At 34.9% G+C, this 19,850-nt stretch overlaps 1 protein-coding gene across 1 annotated transcript; it reads right to left on the bottom strand.

Annotated features, from left to right (window-relative positions):
* Positions 1-1,989: 1,989 nt before the first annotated feature.
* On the bottom strand, positions 1,990-15,161 carry LOC140776422 (sinapine esterase-like). The gene is made up of 5 exons (XM_073120134.1): positions 14,921-15,161; positions 14,572-14,790; positions 12,710-12,858; positions 2,608-2,884; positions 1,990-2,342 (listed from the first exon to the last, which is right to left on the bottom strand). The coding sequence occupies exons 1-5, from the start codon at positions 15,159-15,161 to the stop codon at positions 2,119-2,121; spliced, it is 1,110 nt and encodes a 369-aa protein (XP_072976235.1). The 3' UTR covers positions 1,990-2,118.
* Between the last annotated feature and the right edge of the window lie 4,689 nt (positions 15,162-19,850).

The raw sequence follows: 19,850 nt of genomic DNA, 5'->3' as shown, positions 1-19,850 counted from the left end.
GAACTACATTCCACTCTACCCAATCCTTTACGCGCAGTTGTATTTCAGAACAAATAGCATACAAGCGAATACAAGCATCTCAGTTGGCAATATAGAAATTTATGTCATAAACAAGGTGATGAGCCAGGTCTATTAAGGTTGCAACGTAGTTTGAAAATAAATTCAGCTTTGATAATGCACCATCTGATAGCGGTAGGGCATTGGGAATGCTTGCTTAGGATAACCTGGATAATTCATCTGATGAAAAATGAGCCCTTGAAAGAAGAGGCAAGTGTGTTGCTTCATCTTATCAAATACCATCTGACAGTGATAGTTCTTTACAACATCCTAGCTTTGAATACTATTACATGTGATGAAGAGACCCAGCATGATTCTTTTGTTGAATTTAATTCGATAGGGTTATTATTTATTCTAGATTGGTCACTGGAATGGTATTTCCAATAGTTCTATTCCTTAGGGAGTTGCTTAAAGAGTTTCACATTAGAGAGGGGTATGAGTTTAACTATGTTAAAAATAAGTACAGGAGGGTGACTGCAGTAAGCAAAAATGGTAGAGAATGTGAATTAAGAGTGCATGCATCTCCTATGACAGATTAGAAGTCCTATCAAATCAAAAGTCTCAAGGGATCACATAGCTATTGAAGAACATATAAGAATAAATTAGGCAACATCAAAATAGTAGTCAAATAAATTCACAAATCAGCTAGTGGACAACTCTGTATTGAAGGTTAAGGCAATGAAGACGATAGAAGTAAAAATAGAAGTGGACCACAGGGATCAATATATGAGATTATAGAAGGTAAAACCTTGGTATCACTATTTTCTAGGTTGATAGAGAAATCCTAGTTCATACACCAATTTAAAATATACCATACTGCACAAATGAAAGGATTTATTGAAGGATGTTGGGTTGTTATAGGGTTAGATGTCTCTCATTTGGAAGGGCCATATGGCGGTCACCTAGTACATGCAGTAGAGATCGATAGCAACAATCATATCTACCCCTTAGCCCTTGCAGTATTAGAGGTTAAATACAAGAATAATTGGACATGATTTTTTGCAAACCTTATCGCCGCCATTAGTAGCCCTAAGGAAAAAGGATGGACCTTTATATCAAATAAATTCATAGTATGTGAAGAAAACTAATTACAATTCATTTGCAATATGAACAATATCTTTTAGGACCTAATACATTGACTAATTTTGTACAGGGCCTTGTTTAAACTTTTGAGCTACTTATGTGTAGAGTTGATCACACAGATTCTGTGTTAGGTGCATATGTATGCTGATTTCTACAAGGCAAAGAGTTTAAAGATCAAACTTGAGCTACTACAATAGCATATACATTATAGGAATTTGAAGTTATAGTGGATAGAATGCAATCAGTGAATCAAGATGCATATAACTGGCTGATGAGAGGGAAACTCTCATATTTTCTCCTCCAACCAAAGGACAATGTTGTCCATATATTACTTTGGGAAATTCGCATATAACACCCTATTGTTTTAATAAAATTATGGTTTGTACTCTATATTTTTTAAATCAAGCTTTATAATTTAGCGAATATGTGTAAAATATTCTGCTGTTAGTCAACTTAATCAAATCTCTGCATTAAATTAATTACTAAAAAAATTATGAAAATACACACAACCAAGTCATACTAATGACATTATAGTTAATTTAAAAACAAAATATTTTTATTTAATAAAATATTCTCATAGTGTTAGTTTAAATTTGTTGCAATGTATATTTTATATATATAATCACTAAATCATAGAGCTCGATTTACAAACCGTAAAAATGTAGAATACAAAACTATAATATTGTTAAAAAATAGGGTGTCATATGTAGATTTCCCTATTAGTTTTGAAAAACAAAACCACCTGATCTTTTGAAACATTTGAGATATAAGTGATATTGGTGAAATAAAAGTGCTTCATATATTTCCTAGAAGATATATATATATATATAATAAGTTTCTTTTTGGAAATTAAACAATCACCAGTGTGTTCATGATCATAAGAGTATTACAAATCATACACTTGAGACAAGTACTATTTGTGCAGAAACCATAAAACGATGGAAAGCAATAACAAGAAAGCAAGCATATAATTGATGATCAGCATCTACATTTCTTCAAGATGGGAGGGATAGCATCCGGTCCTTCGAGTATGCCACGTGCCACAACACGGTAAGTTGCCTCGGTGAAGTGTAACCCATCCCAGGAGATATACTTGGATGGATCGCTGCAAACTGTTGATCCATTTTCGCCACACCTGATGAGGGCGTTGTATTTTCCACCACCACCTCCACAACACGCCATCAATGGCGTGTTGCCAAATCCTGCAGCCAAGAATTAGCATCCACTACTATCCTAATGTAGTGTTGTCCATGCATCTAAGTACTACTACGTACCTCAAGAGATTTTAACTTCATGGAAAGCTTAACTTTAATGGTATCTACTGTAAATTTGGAAAATGAAAACCCTAAACTCAACAATATGGAAACAAATTATGTAAACAATGATGAAAATAATAGAAGTTTATATCAAGATACTCGCCAAAAAATAACTACAAGTATTGTAAAGGTTAATTAAAAGGAAGCTCACCGTTGCTGAGAGGAGACTTGGTGATGCGCATGGTTGGTTCATAGAAATCGGCATAGATGATGGTGACATTGGGGTTAAGGTGGCGAAGCTTCTTCAGCTTACGTTGTAGTGCATGGTTGTGGTATTGCGAGAAATCATTCAACCAGTTGATGCATCCTGTTTTTGGATCGTAATCGTTTGTGTTGTTGCTTTGGAATATTGTGAGGTACACTGGGATACATCCAATTGGAAAGTTCCCGGGGAATACCAATGTTTTAGCACCAAGTTTGATCAGATCCTGCAGTCATATATATACATATAAGTGAACTTAATTAGTGTCTCATATAGCAAAAAATAATTAAGATAATAGTGTGGATGAATATTTCATAGATTTGCGATATAGTCTAGGCTTCAAATCACATGCTATTCAAGTTGGATCTTATTATAGTCTTGCATGGTTTTGGTTACGTAAAGAAGACTTCAGTCATGCCAAACACCTTAAGTTTTTCTTTTCTTATAAGTAAAACATAATATAGCTATTTATCATTTGACCTTTGCATTTTATTTTTACACAATATTCAATTTAACTTGACATATGCCAACGAAATAAATAAAAGTATGTTGCTTCTGAAAAAAAGAGATAAAATAGCCTTGCCAAAGTTATCTACTAGAGAGGGAATGAGATATATTATCGCAGATATCAATGAGTGGTCCTTATATATATAGTTAGTTAGTTAATTTAACCCATCTATATGGTAATTATCGATTAAGTAAACTATCATGAGAGTATTTTTGAGGCAATCGAAACAATATGTTTGTGGCAAGGTAAGTGTTTTTTTTTATAAATTTCCTAAGAAAATAAAAATAATTAAAATGGAATATGACAATGCCAACCTATTTATCCTATCAAGACTTCATATATGTATTTTAAATTATGATCGTTTGCTCCAAAACTATTTATGGTTTTTTGTTGTTAATTTCATCTTGACCTAATAATCATTTTTTATCACTTTCACCACCTTAAGAGAAAAAGTGGATAGATACACCTCTAAAATATTTACATTTATCTTTAAGTCTCATCCATCAATATTTCATTAGAAGTTCCTATAGAAATAATCTTGATAATTTGACTAACTTAATAAATGGACAAAAATGCCCCAATTCCGTCTAATTAGTTAGTCAAATTTTTAATATTTTTTCTAATAAAAGTTTTAACGGAGAGAGCTTAGTGATACAATTCGACTATTAGAGGGTGTCCATTTTCTTGAGGGTTGAAAGTGGTATGAGCTGATAGAGGGGGTCAAAATATAATTAATCCTTTTTATAATAATTTATAGTTTATATAGATAGGTAACACAAAATGTGCATGAACAAGGTAATATTGTTGCGACCCTATGAAGGATCACCAACCAAATTGGTCTTAGATAGCAAAGGGGATTTTTTTGATTGTTATCTAAATGCAGTGCACATCGAGACTAGTGAGTGCTCGCTCGAATCAATAGTTGGGCTTAGTTTCTAAAGGCAGTGTGCACTAAGCTTATGCAGTGCACATCGATACAAGATGATAAGGTTCGAATGATTTAGCCATTTAGTGTGTATAAGTATTTAGCTAGTGCATCTAGGAATTAAGGATATCGATTTGTGGTGATTAAGACTCAAAATTGGGATCTAGAAGACTTAGCTAGATGGTATCAAGATTTAGGATTTGGATATGATAGACAAATAGCTAGGCTAATAGGGATGACAGTTTAAGATGGCTAGGGTTGAAGATATGATGCGACTAGTGACAGAGGCTGGCCATAAGGTGGTGGTGATCGATGACGGAATGGAGGTTGAGTAGTTGATGGAGGTAATATTGTTGCAACTCTATGAAAGATCAATTGGTGTTGGTTAGGACCCAAAGTAGGTTGTGGAAGGCTTAGTTAGGTGGTACAAAAAAGTTGTTTTGTAGAGTTGTGGATTTTGGATTAAAATTGAAAAATTGTTGGAGAATTTAGTTTTCTATCGTAGCAGTCAGATGAGACCTAGCCCGTGCGGATGCCATTTGTAATAACCCAAGCTAAAAAAAAAAGAATAGTTGGACATGACACGATCGGCCATGTTGTGGCCGATCTCGTGCTTGGCATGCATTGCATCCAAGGGTTGTAGTGGAGGTGCCATGCAACCCTACTAGTTGGCGTTGTAGCGATGCATAGAGGTGGGATCGAGCCCACAGGCCACTTCACCGCCGCCATTTGACCACCCTGCTCTCCCTCTCTCTCTCTAATTTTCTTTCTATCTTCCTCTCATTCTTTTAGTTTCTCTCTCTCTCTCTCTCCCTCTCTTTCTCTACATACACAGTAAGCTTTGGACCGTCGAGAAACCCGCTGTCGACACTCTCTTGCTAGTGAGCTTCCCTCCCTCCTCCTTTCTCTCTGTTACGATCCGACCACATAGGTTAAGTCAAGTTAAGTCGAGTCGAGTCAAATTAATTACTTAGTTTTATCTTTCTGTTTTGAATTTTAAATAAATTAGATAATCCGCATGTGGATCTGATCTATTAGGGATTTTACTCTTATAAATAGGGGTGGACATGAGTTGATAATGATCATTGAGAGAAATCTGAGTTTAGCCGGTTATTATTTTCGTTATTATCTTTTTTACATTTGCTGTTGGATTGTCTTTATCTTTCTAGGAGTAGATCTTAACTGTAGATCCCTTTTCAACATCCAAACCCTAGCCAGCTCCTACCTCCAGCAGCCACCTTATAATATGGCCATCCACCACCACCTTTGGCCGTCCGCTGCCCTTTGACGACCGCCACAACGTCAGAAATTACCGTTCTACCCTCTCTGACCTATCTCCATTATTTTATTTTTATCTTTCCATCCCAACCTCCGATTTAGGTGAAACTAAAGCCATTAGAACCCTAACCCACGAGGCTACCTCTACCTAAATTTTTATAATCGTCCTACAGGCAGATCATTCCAGATCTGGTCCGTAACATTGGTATCAGAGTCGACGTTCCTCGGAAGATAGTTAACACGCGTTCCAAGGCCAATGAGGAGGCATCGACTATGGAGGACCATGATCTCATCACCGTTCCTGTGAGAATTGATTTGGCACCCCCTCCAATCCTAGCAATTATAGACGACGAGCCACCGGCGTGGGCAAAAGCTATTTTTAAAGCATTTTCGGTCGAGTTGGAGGGGAACGCGAAGGAGATCCAAAAGATCCAAACTGCCCTCAAAGACTCAATCCAGGCCTTGGTGGAGGCCTTACTAGCTGCCCTCCATCGACCTGAGTTGCCGGCCATGACGGGACAAAGCCAAACGCAGCCACTGTTATCAACCCGTGAGGGAAGGGATGAGCCGGCCCAAATCGCGGCCTCAACCCCCTCTGGCCACGGTGGGGACCCCTCTGGCCTTGCAAACCTTCCCCAGATGTCGATACCATGCCGGAACTGCCCACAACAGTGTCCACGAGATCATTTTCCCCACCCACGGTAGGAGCTAGGGCCAAAAACCCTAGCTTCCCATCGGCAGCTATCCAGATGCTCACGACCCCTACCGCTACGATTGATCTCTTCCATGAGGCCCTCGCACCCGAGCCCAGGCTGCCTTTCGCGCCGGCACCGACTGGAAGACCGCTAGCCGTGGCAGTTCGTGCTGTAACAAATCAGCGGTTGGTGGCCACAGGTTCGACGCTCCCACGCCCACCGGCAGTCACAGCTAGCTTCCTAGGGCCAACTATTGGCCAATGGTGGCCACTACAGCCGCGAGCGACCGTCGGGTAGCCAAACTCGATAGCCATAGCTACGGGAAGCTACCCTTACATCGGGGAAGCTCCATCATAGTTTTTTGCCGCTACTACTCCATTACAGTGGGGCCACTGGTCCCTTCCGCAACCGTCGACGGTTGGTGGACTGGCCGGTGACACACTAGGACTGCCGCTGCAATAGCTCGAGCCTGAGCTCGAGTTTGGCCCTCCATCGCCACTCACCACCATTCCACCGCCGCTCCATCGTCGCGAGGACCAGCCATGGGTCAACTATTAGTGATCCCCAACCGAGCCCAGCTGCCGCCGCCCCGCATGCACCTTGTGGCGGCACCCTAGGCTGAATCCCAAATTCAGCCCTAGGGTTAGGTTTATTGGAATGAAGGAGATAAAGAGCACGATTTTTAAGGTAGGCTAAATTTTCGCGCACCGGTTCGACCACCTCGTGTGAACTAGTTTGGAACCCATGAACAAAACCCCGAGCACGAGTACGAGCCCGAGGAGGAATGGTGGAATGAATTGGTGGGCACGCATCGTCAAACTGAGCCGAACCCGTGTGCAGCCCGGGGGCGACATGAGCCAAACCCGTGGGCCTATGACCCACGAGACCAGCACCTCGACCCCAAGGTCACTTCGCCCATGATGATAGACCACATTTTGGGATCCAAGCTTGGATCATCAAGCTTGATTTTCCAAAATTTTTTAGAGGAGATTTGCTAGATTGGACCTATCTAGCGAAGCAGTTTTTCACGTACCATGACACACCCGACCACTAGAAGGTCCAGCTAGCCTCATTTCACTTGGAGAACGTAGTGATTAGGTGGTACCAGTCAGCTGAGCGGACTTGACCATTTGAGTCTTGGCAGGACTTTGCGGATGCGATTTGTGCTCGATTCAGTCCGACTCAGTATGACGACTTTCAGGCCATATTGACTAAGCTGACTCAATTAACAACAATTCGAGCTTACCGAGAGGAGTTCAAGCAAATATGCAACCGAGTCACTAACTAGTTTGACTCGGCCTAGAAGAGTACCTTCATTAGTGGGCTTAGGCCTGACATTCAGGCTGAGGTCAAGGCTTTGAGACCCACTACTTCTAAAGAGGTCTTCTCCTTAGCTGTTCTGATGGAGTCCAAGTTGGATCAACTGAACCAAATCCATAAGGAGGAGAGAAGAAAGGTGGCCCAAGCCCACAGCCCACTAGAGATGGCATCTGCCCCGACTCAAACTACACCAACGGCTCAACTTAACCGACAAATGATCACGCGCCGCTTTGTACCCAACGACTTGGAAGAGCGCCGAAGAAAAAGCTTGTGTTTTTACTGTGATGACCGATTTACCCCCAATCATAAATGTAAGTGCCAACCAGCCCACGTCATGTTTCTAGGCGGACTCGAAGAAGACAAACCCGAATCCATCGATTGGCACGATAAGTTATATGAGTACAAGGGCATGAGAGACTAGTCACCTTGAGGACAAGGTGTCGGAAGCATGGTGGATTACTACAATTCGACCACATGGGTTAAGTCGAGTCAAGTTGAGTCGAGTCAAATTAGTTACTTAGCTTTATCTTTCTGTTTTGAATTTTAAATAAATCGGATAATCCGCATTTGGATCCGATCTGTTAGGGATTTTACTCTTATAAATAGGGGTGGACATGAGTTGATAATGATCATTGAGAGAAATTTGAGTTTAGCCAGTTATTATTTTCGTCCTTATCTTTTTTACATTTGCCGTTAGATTATCTTTATCTTCTTAGGAGTAGATCTTAATTGTAGATCTATTTTAATCATCCAAACCCTAGCCACCTTCTACCTTCAGCAACCACCCTACAATACAGCCGTCCACTACCACCCTTGGTCGTCCGTCGCTCTTCGACGACCGCCACAACGTCAAAAATTACCGTAATGCCCTCTCTGAACTATTCTTCTTCTTATTCTTCTTCCTTTCTCTTCCTTTTCTTTTATTTCTTCTCCTTCTCCTTCTTTTCTTCTTCTCTCCTCGATCTGCTCCTTCTTGGCTACAATAGTGCTGGGCTCAGCCTAGCATTGCAGCAAGGAGGGTGCTAGGTCAGCCCAACACCCTATAGTAAGGAGGTGCTGGGCTGAGCCTAGCACTGTTTACCAGTAGGCTTATGTTCTTTTTTTTTTAAATTATTTAATTTCTATTATTAGTTATTTAATTATTGTAGCTAATCTAAAGTACTAATTTTTATGAATTAATTTAATTATACCATTATTAGTAATTAATTTAGTCACACCATGATTAGCAAAATACATATAATATAGTTACTATATTAATCATAGCCAAGTATAATAATCATTGGAGTTATGTATATATACTTATATACAAGTTGTTAGGTTTTAGTGTTGACAATTGTGTACAAAATATTCTAAGTGCTTTTATATATGTAAATGAGTATTTATATAAGTTTTGAAAGTATTCGGATTAAAGAATTTCAAGATTGAGAGAAGAGAAGTCTCTATGTTCGCACTGTGTTCGAAAGCACCCAGATCGCATTCGAACGCAGACTTAGGCATTCACATTGACAGTAAACGGGTTTCGGTCATTCGAAGGTAGGATCAGGCATTCATAAATACAGAGAATATGTTCAGACCGTTCAAACGTGTGTTTAGGTGTTCGCAAATACAAAGAATGCGTATCGGTCGTTCGAATGCACCTTGCATACGTTCACAACACGTTCACACATATAGAGGAGTGTATTTGCGCATTCAAACGCATCTAGTGAAAATCAAGTCATCACGTCTGAACGCACTCGGATCGCATTCAAACGCACTTGACAATAAGTCAGTGCGTTCGAACGCACTCGGACCGCATTCAAATGCACTTGACAATAAGTCAGTGCGTTCGAACGCACCCGAACGCATTCGAACGCACCCACATAATATGCAAAATCTAGAGTTACGTGACTCCTGATATGACTTGGATTTGACCTTATCTTTTGTTAATCTATACAAGGGTTGAGATGCCCTAACTCTAGTTGGTCAGTGATTACTTTTGATAAGGAGTTCTTGAGGCTATAATGTTCTTCTACCAATAAGGTATGTTTCTTCTACAATGCACCAAGCTTTCGTCTTAAGTATCATCTACATAAAGGATCATTCTCGAGGATACTGAGATTGGAGATCAATCATAGAAAGCAGTGAATCACGGGCTCTAGGGATCAAGATTGAGAAAAACAAAGTTGTAAGAATCGACGGGTTGTTTTGTAAGTCAGTCTTGTAACTACTACAAGTTTAGTGATTAGTTTTGATCCGAGTTTGAATTCATGATTTGTTTTCCCGTTTGGATTTTTCTACATAAAAATCTTAGTGTTAATCTTTGCCTTTACTTTTTAATATTTTTTCCGTATTTATTCAAGCAAAGGGTTGATATCATTGCATAAGGTTTAGATACATACGCGTGTCTAGATTTGTTCACAGGTACTTACTTGCATTAATTTATTTTCATTTTTCTTAATTATCAAAGAGAATAATAGGTAGATAGTTATGTCTTAAATAATGATATTATTATATAATTGTAGTTAATAAATAACAAAACAAATATATGAATTAATGGTAATAGGAGGATGAAATATCGATTATAAATCAAATAGAATATTTAGGATGAATTAATTATATATGATTACAATAAGAAATTATCTTTTAGTTGGGTTAATATTAATTAGTGAAAAGACTAACATTATATGTTATAAATAATTTTAGATTCCGATCCCTCTGTTCAAGATCCCGTGGATCTTTCTAACGAGGACTAATCATTGTTGTGACAAACGTGAAAGAGTGGTTACTTGGTAATTACAGTTATGATAAGTAGTCTTACCTTCTAGAGATCTTTCCCATATTATGATACAATATAATTATATACACGCATTCTGTTTTGGTCTCTAGCATGATTATACGATCCTATATAAAGATGATTATGATTAATCATGTTTTATCATTTATTTGATTAGACTGAACTTGGATATGAATATACTGATAATATATAGAAACCATTGGAGGTAAATATATTATTTGTACTTTATGTAGAGTTGATATGTAGCATGAGTATGCATGCGATAGATATATAATCGGAGACTGCATTGCATTATATTTCTTTTATCTCCTTTTTCACCTAAATTCCTAAATTACATAACTTGTTATAGTACTAGATATATGCATATGATCTATCATATATAAGAAATGTATAAATCTCATTGATAAGAAAGTTGATTGAAAAATCAGAAGGTGCATTATATTTTTTTTAACTCCTCTTTCACCTAAATTCCTAAATTACATAACTTGTTATAGTACTAGATATATACATGTGATCTATCATATATAAGAAATGCATAAATCTAATGATAAGAATGTTGATTGAAAAAGCATAAGGGTACCCGATTAGGTGCCAGGGTTAAGGGTGCCTAATGTGATGATTATGGTTGTTGATATGCGATATCTCGTGGTTCATATTTAAGGTTAGTTGAGTCTAGTACACACAGACAATCAAACATATACTATTCGTTAGGGCATGCGTGTGGCGAGTTACCCTCATATAATTTCTATTAATTAGTGGGGTACCCGATCTGAATAAGTATTAATATACCCTTAGCCTATGACAATGTATGATTATGACTGAGATACACTTAACAAATAGTAGAATATGCTTTGAGCCTATGGTAGGATGATGAGATTAGGCGTTAGGTGTTAATTGTGCACGGTAGTCTAGTATGATGATGTTATACTAAGATGATGGTGATGATTGTGATATTAATTGCATATGATTCTATTCTCACTTGATATATATGATTATCGAGTAGTTATTATACTTCAGATATGATTGCATTTGACGTTATAACATAGTCATAGTTGGGATGCATCATATGTGTTATATTTTAGAGTATTATGATGATAGTAAAACATTAAGATTTATTTATATATTGTTGAGAGTTATATTCTTAATCTGTTATGATATGATATCTACAATACATTTAAAATTATTGAGGATATGTTTATATGCTTATTCATCGTATTATAGTTCTTTTTAATTTATATTATCTAGTACATGATTTACTTTCTGTTTGACATCACTGATTCGGGATAAGATCTATTTACTGAGTTTTTAGTTGATAACCTTTTTATTTCTCTTTTCTTAAAACCTAGGTGAATAAGTAGAATAAGATACTCCATTACAGACGTTGCCAGCGATTGACGAGTAGAGCGTGGTTATTGTTGTATACTAGTTGAGTTATCAGATGTTGTTGATACTTAGGCATGAATTATTATTAGTTAAGATATTATGGACAAATTATAATATTGATACAAATTTTATGTGATTGTTGGAAATTAATCAAGTTGCCAATTGCCTTACATATACCGTGTGAGCTTGTACTATGCACGTGTTTAGAAATTGAGCGTTACAATATTACTAGACCAAGACATTTACTCTCTTAAAGTTTATTGGTTTTCTTCTCTTCAGTCTTAGGATAGTTGGCGGTTACATGGTTAGTCTTCTTTGTTAATTTTTGACAAAAAAAAAATGCTAGTAAATTTACTATCTCTAGCAAGGACTTAAAGTAATTTTCATATTCACGACTTTGGCATGTCCTTGACATATTTTACTTACTTGTTTTAGTTACATTGCCTTGACATGATACGATTACTTGATTGGCTTGATCAAGTTTTGGTAGCTATTGTTTATCTTTCACCGAAATGTCAAAATTGATGTTAAAAATATGATTGGAAATTTTGTATGGAATCAATTTCTTAACACATATCCATTACAGAGTTTTTTTTTCCTTGTGTTTAGATATTTATTGAAAAAAGAATCTGAAGTAATGGTCTTGCGTCTCGAACTTAGAAAATTTTGTAAACTCTTTGTTTAGAGTTATATTTTATCACAAAATTGAGAAAGAAATTATTAGAGTGATATTTTTTTGTAACGACAAATTTATGAAAAGTATTATATTTATTTAAGTTATATAAATTAGATTCTTATGTATAGTTAAAGTAACATAGTTATGAAAAGTCAAAAGCACGAAAATTTTAAGTCAATTGATGCATAATTAAATTTATAAAACTTTAGATTGAGGATCTCATTCGAACATGATTGAGAGCATCTTAATTAGATAGATGACATCCAAGTAAGATAAATGGTATTCAGATGGCATGCAAAGGACATCAAATTCTTATATTTTAACTATCATGGTCTACAGAAGCTTGAGTTTGAGTTAATCATAGTCCTAACAAGTGAATTAGAACCCATTGAGAAGAGATTTGAAACAAAAACAAGCAATATAATCTTTGATATCCTAACATATAAGTTTTATCTTTTGTTAAGTAACAAAATGTAAAGATAGAGGAACTTACATTGGCTGATGCATAAATAGCGTTGACGACGCTAGGGACATATGTCCGTATTTCTTCGAAAGTTCTGTTTTGGAAGAAGGGATGGTTATAATCATTTCCTCCTATTTCTCCAACCATGAAAAGAGAGTTGCTCATAATCTTTTTTCTTTCTGTGAGAGAAAATATACAAAGAAGAAATTAGGTGTAAATGAGCTAAATTTGAGCAACCACAGTTTGAAATTAATTTTGAGTCTATATATTATTTTAGGGTCAGCTCGCTTAGCACTCGAGCTGAGCCTGATTTAAATAGACGAGCTAAGTTGAAGCCTATTTCAATTGCATTCGAATCTAAAACCGGCTTGACCCTTAAATAAACTCAATTCAAACATAATGTGAATGTTCAAGCCATTGGATCAAGCCCGATTTAAGCTAGAAATAAATAAAGTTTGAATAAAGTTTCAGTTAAATATGATTTGATTAAAAGATAGATTAGATCAAGTTAAAATGGAAATAAATGACCAATTTATTCATTATATATATATCTTCAGCCTTACTCATTTAATTTTAAATTGAAACTGAATCAGTCGCACTCAAGTTTCTCTATTATTTTGACAGCCTAAGGCTGATGGAGTTTTCTTTAATTAAAATTTTTTTATTATAAATGCCCTATATTTATATTTATTATTCTTTACACCTATTATATAAAAATTTATCATTCATCTTTTATATTTTATTTTTATTGCCTCAAAAATACTTTGAATTAACTTTAACCTAACGACAACTAACAAAATAGAAAATATTTCATTAAACTTTTAAAAATAAAAATAAAGTACCTAAAATACTCCTCATTTGACTTAAAATTTGATTCTATTTTTATTTTTATCTTAACTTTAAAAATTATTGAAAGATATTAAGGTAACTTTCCATCTACAATAAAATTAAGTCATATATAAGATGCTAGACTGTCAAGAAAACTAATGGTAGCCTCTTTTACGGGCATTAAGATCATAAGCAGAGATTGAATAATAAATATCCATCTAGTAAAGATGTGAAGAATAATAAAGACATTGGGTGTTTGATAAATTTTCCGTTATTCTTCATGCATGGAAAGCAAGTTAAAGAAGTGCTCACTTGCTTGCTTGGTTTTCCGAGTGAAAGTTCCTTTTTCAAAAAAATAAAAAATTAAAAAATAAAAAATCCAGAAATAAGTTCAAATCATATGCATAATTCCATATTTTTATTGCTTAAGTTTTTGGGTCAATTAATTTTTTTATAAGTAGTAATTTTTTAAACTTCGTCAAGGTTTCTTTAATATTTTTTTATTATCTATCTCTTATTCTAATACTTTTCATATGCGCACAAGTGTATATATGAGGCGTGTGTAGAAACTATCGGATTTGACTCACAGAGCCGATTCAAACGCATGAATCTAGTCAGCCAAAGTAGTTTAAATTGATTGCTTAATAATTAGTTAGGTTTGGAGATGGTTGTGATTATTTATGTCCATTATTGCGTGTCCCGGCTGCGAAGAATCTCTCCCTTGTTCATAATATTACTTATACCAAGTAACTAGAGGTCAACTGTTATATCGTTCTCGGATCTTTTCTTCCTTTAATTAGCTTCAAGGTCAACTGTTATATATTTTGCAGCGTAATATTTTATGATACAAAGAGTATTGTACATAAATGAAAAAGAAACATTACAAAATAGTTTCTAATAGAGGATCTAATATTGCATATCTTCCGGTTATTCTTTTCTATTTCTTAATTAGTTTTTTAGGAAAAGTTTTATGTTCGACACTCTATCTTCTCACGTAGCACGAAACCTTAGTCAGCTTTACTTTCTTCTAAAAGTACGTAGTAGAAAAAATTAATTATAAGTACCTGCTTCAGTAGGGCCAAGCAAATGCAGGACTTTCTTAAACCACCTTATCTGAATCTCTAATGAGTAAGGAGTAAAGTCGACGATAAGCCCCTTGTTCTTGAAGAAGGCTTGGTTGAGTGCAGTAGCTCCTGCCACCGCAAAGTTGGCGCCGTAGCGGAAATCCTGCGCCGTCTTCCCGGCGAGATACGGCGGCGAAAATGGCATCTTCAATGCTTCCGCTGCATCACCATGTAGATGCCCAGAAGTTTTTTAGTTATGGAGGTTTTTGATGAATTACTAACTGAGAGCAGCAGTAAGAATGCATCGAACTTAAGGGACGGTAATAAACTGTTTAAGGAATTTTGTTACCTATGAAGTCGATGATTAGTCTCCCATCGGAGAAGCGGCCGGTGGGGCGGCCGAAGAAAGTCTGGCCGAAGGGCAACTGGCTGACGGGGCCGGGGACGGGGGCGTAGTGGAGCCAGTTTCCGGTGTCGTCGATGGAGTCGCCGAAGCTGAAGAGGTGGGAGTAGCAGCACAAGCCTGTGCTTGCGTTGAGGAAGAGGAAGAAGAAGAAGAAGAGGAGATGATAACCTTTGGATGAGGCCATTGAGGAATGCATGCAATAATCTCTACGAATTAGCATGTATGCAAACGTATTATAAAGATGAACGGGTGGCAGGCAACCGTTCCGGATCCTCTACAATCCCAGATGCACGAACTTTCTGCAGCCTTTCATTGACATCGTCAGCTCGGAAAAGGGCTCGTGGTGTCTCGATCAAGCGTGACACAAGTTGACCTTTCATGTACTACCGAGTCATTAATCGAACCAAATTATTAAATCATCAACCACTAAATATTCTAGTTAAACTTATGACCTCCTGTGTGAGATTACGTAGAGACTCTGTGAAAGTTGGTTCGTAAGTTGCACTCTGATGTGAAATCACAAATGATTGAGCAGCGCTTCGATAACGACCCTCTGCAGGGAAGGCTGCAGGAAATTCATCGTGCATCATCAGTACGAGCTACGTGGCAACTAGTTAATGGACTTCGTGAAAAATTGGAAAGTTGTTCGTTTTATATTCTGGCCGATGTGCTCAACGGATCCAATAAATTAATTACTTTCTTTTTGTGCATACATACCTTTCAACAAATCCCAAAATTTACTTGTACGTCCTCTAAATTAAATATTTGCATGAGTACTATTCAAAACATATGCTTTTTGTGCATACCATTTAAAATTCTTATATTTTTTCATTAATTCTTGTTGGAGTTAGCTACCAATTAAAATTTAGACAATTTAGATATAAAAGGATTAAACTATCATTATTCTAATTTCCATAAATTTATCTTAGTTAACAATATTTTTATTAAATCGATAAGATTTAACTTAAAAAGTAACTAAATGAGTATGTATCCAAATAACATATATTTTGAGGGGTATATATAAATCAATTTTAGATAGGCATAAAAATAGATAAGAGATTTTTTATACACTAAGAAAAAAAAAACCCAGTTAATTATGATGACCATTGAAGTCGTTACATATTAAAGATAGCCAGCTACTTTGATATATATATATATATATATACACACATGATTTTGATGCCCTAACAAACGGAGAATTCTTACATGCTACAAGTTTTGACTTGAATTTAATATTCCAAATCAATAATGTGTTTATGTAAAAGATTTTTTAAAACACAAGTGTCACTTTAAAGTTTTATAATATATAACAGAATTTGTCATTATATTTTATTAAAATATCATAATTTATATTGAAATATTAAAATATCACTTTAAAGTTTTTTGTAGAATGTTTCAGAATGTTCTCAAACATATAATTGTTAAAGCTATTTATCAACTATTATTTTATACTATAATATTGAGTAATATTAGATAGTTTGCGTACCATTTTAAACAATTTATATAAGGGTAAGTAGTCTTTTCCTAATATAAATTCACACCTTTTCCTCAAAGCGAAAGAATCCATCCTCCGCAAATTAGAGATTCTGTGGATATAGTTCCATTACTCGCTACATCCTTACCCGTCCCAGTGTATTCCCCACCATTCCTTGTAGAGGAAAGCTAACTGCTCGCTGGCTATAAGTTCAATTCTAATAGTGATTAGTTAGATTTAACTGACCAAATGGTATTTTTTTTAAAGAGTTCAACAATTTCTGTAGCAATTATGTGAAGAACTTTTGTAAATTGAAGAAAGAGAAAGAAATTAATATGAAAGTGTTCGTTTTGTGCCGTTTAAAATTACCAGCTCATTTGAAAGCCTCATCAGCTTTTAGAAATGAGAGGTGAGGAGAGAAGTATAGTTAAGTATATGTACGACGTGAAAGTTTGATAGAAACCTTCTATCTTTTCCTTCTATTATCATTCAAAACATATCATATGAATATTTATGATTCGATCCTGTATTTTGCTTTTAATGCCTCAAAAGTATTATAAATTAATTTTACATTACCTAACAAAATAAAATATATTTCAATACTTTTAAAAATAAAAGAATTAAATATGTAAAATACCTAGCATATGACTTTAAAATCTACTTCTCTGTTTATTTTACCTTAACTTAAATTCTTTTCAAGATTATCCAAGGGTATTGAGATTACTTTATAGCTATAGTTATTTTAACTCATCTATGCGGTCATTGACTATTTAGAAAATCAATAGTAAGTTTTTTTATTAAAATATTTTTTAGCAAAATATATAGGTTAAATGATAAATCATAAGTATACATGTGGTAGGGTGTGAATGATAATAAAGACAAACTCTGTTTTTGATGAATTGTCCCTATTATATACTTAAGGTTTTAATGTAATTAGTAATATATTTTAAAATATTATAATTATATAAACACGTCTAGCTTATTTGTACAGCTCGAGTTTTAAGCCCATATAGATTCTGCTTATTGTATTTACCCTATAGAGATACTTGGAGGTATAAAAAATGACTATGTTGTAGAGGTATATAACAGGATCTTAATCTAACTATAGTGCATCTTTTTTATCATGATTTTGGGAGATCCCTTACAAATTGGGATTTCTACGTATCTCATCTTTTTCAAATCTTGAATACTTTATCTCGAGAGTCAATAAGACGGAAACATCAACCTCGAGGATCACCGATTACGATCAGTGGTATGTAAGTCTATTTTTTAGCCGTTATAGTTATTTAGTAATTGGTTTGATTTTAGAAATGATCTGTAGTTTCTACATAAGGTTTATGATTTTTTTCTTATATAAAAATTTGTGTGTTTGTGATTGTTTCTTTGCTATACTTATTATTCTAGTGTGAATACTGCAATACATGATAAATAAATGAAGATGAAGAGTTATAAAGAATGTGAGTTAGTAAGACCCATAAATGAAACAAAATGTCTTTATCCACCTGTTCACATCCCTTTGATCAAAGGGACACACCACTTCAAGTCTAAATACATTAAATGCTCATCCAAAGAGATGCATCACTTCAAGTTTGAATGCATTAACCCTTTATTCAAAGGGATACACCACACCACTTTGGGTCCAACTCCACCCTAACCAAACTAGATCCAAACCTGTACCAAGTAAAATATAATTTTTGGTCTTGATGCACACGAATCGAGTGGCGAGCATGTGTGTGAGTTAATTTTAGATTACATTACCCTCAAAATAGGTACTCCTTTTGGGGATTAACAAATTTATGAGAAATGAAAGTTTTTCATAATGTAAATTCTTTAGATTTGTTGCAAAGATCAATATAACATAACCTCTTCCCATTTGGAAATCAAAATTGGAGATGTTTTAGTTTGAGCATAGTGTTGTAGGAATTTTATTTGAAATTCGTTCAAATGAGATTTAAATCTGTTTGAGCAAAAATTTCTGATAGCTCACTATATCTAACGTGGAAAATGCATTTGAACAAAATTTCCTAGAGTTTTCACTATATCCAACATAGGAAAGGAGTTCAAACGAGATTTTTAGAGAGATCACTATATCAATAGAAAAAGAAATATTTGAACAAGATTTTTTAGAGAGCTCATTATATCCAAAGTGGGAAGGACGTTCGAATAAGATTTACTTGGAACACTTGAGTGTTTGATCGAGAAAAATATGATGATCTTTTAGAGGCTATTAAAAATATTTTAGGAGAGCAAAAGGAGAAGAACTGAAAGAGTTGAATGGTGAGGTTTTTATACTATATTTTGATAAAGCTCTACTAGGCTCAAGATTGCATTTGTTATTGCCTCAAGAGTCATAGAGGCAAGTCTTCAACTTTAAGGGTCGCTAAGATTGAGTACTATGCACGAAAAGTGGTGTGTTGATGAGGGAGTCATGCAAATCAATTTAGAGATGGTTATGAGTAACAATGAATAGGTGTTTTATAATCCCTGATTATTATAGCGCTTGGTTTGATCCCGAAAAGGGATTTATAAATTTTTACCCTTGTTTGATAAGAGGGTTTCCACATTAAAGTTATTGTGTTTATGTATGCTCTTGCATTTTCCATTTTAGCTCTTGTTTATCATTCTAATCGAGAAAACATCTTCTAGCAAGTAATTAAATACTTTCACTTATATACCATATTAATATTTCTCAAATATTTAATATGATACTAAACTCACTTCTCTTTATTTTTCATTGTCATAATACTCTTTGTAAAACTAATTTTTCATTCACTTCTCTTTATGGATTTGAATAAGTGAATATATAACTTTAAAGTACTATTTGAGCTTTAAAGTTTATAAAATATTCATGTTCAAATACATGATATTTCCAACTATTTACTACATGAATGAATTGGTTGTAAATGCACATGAAATGCAGACTTATTGAGAATATAGTGAAAATCATAGCATTAGGATAAGTAGGTTTTGGCTTTGAACATTCTCTATCGAAGTATTATTGAATTTATTCACTAACAAGTAAACATGATATCTTGAATTGCTTAGCTTTTGTATAAACTAAGACAAAAATACTCACATGCCTTCTTTTTAACATAGTTGGTCTATATGTTATGCCTATTTTGGCCTTAGATGCGTAATTCTTTGAGACCTAGTTATTCTTATATAAGCAGCCCATTTCACACTCATAACAAATATTGTAAAATTAATTGGATAAAATTGGTGACGTTATGATCTAGAATTTTTATATTAAGAGTTTCTTCAAATTTAAAATCTTTCTACAGCAGAACGAAGAATTCCTAATTTAAGTACAAAATTTTAATGTAATTCATAGTTTTTTTATATAGATATTATAATTTATTTGTAACATAAATTAAGTTCTCTTTTCAAAACATTGATTAA

The sequence above is a fragment of the Typha angustifolia genome, chromosome 14 (assembly GCF_048772165.1).
Source record: "Typha angustifolia cultivar Huaian chromosome 14, ASM4877216v1, whole genome shotgun sequence".
NCBI classification, from domain to species: domain Eukaryota; kingdom Viridiplantae; phylum Streptophyta; class Magnoliopsida; order Poales; family Typhaceae; genus Typha; species Typha angustifolia.
This window is presented reverse-complemented; position numbering and strand designations above follow the sequence as displayed.

What these genes read in the sequence shown, in the direction of transcription:
- LOC140776422 (XM_073120134.1), bottom strand. Translation starts at nt 15,161, where the DNA reads ATGGCCTCATCCAAAGGTTATCATCTCCTCTTCTTCTTCTTCTTCCTC. An exon ending in CTATTTATGCATCAGCCAAT is followed by an intron (nt 2,885 to 12,709) that starts GTAAGTTCCTCT and finishes ATATGACTGCAG; the next exon opens with GATCTGATCAAACTTGGTGC. An exon ending in CAAGTCTCCTCTCAGCAACG is followed by an intron (nt 2,343 to 2,607) that starts GTGAGCTTCCTT and finishes TCTTGGCTGCAG; the next exon opens with GATTTGGCAACACGCCATTG.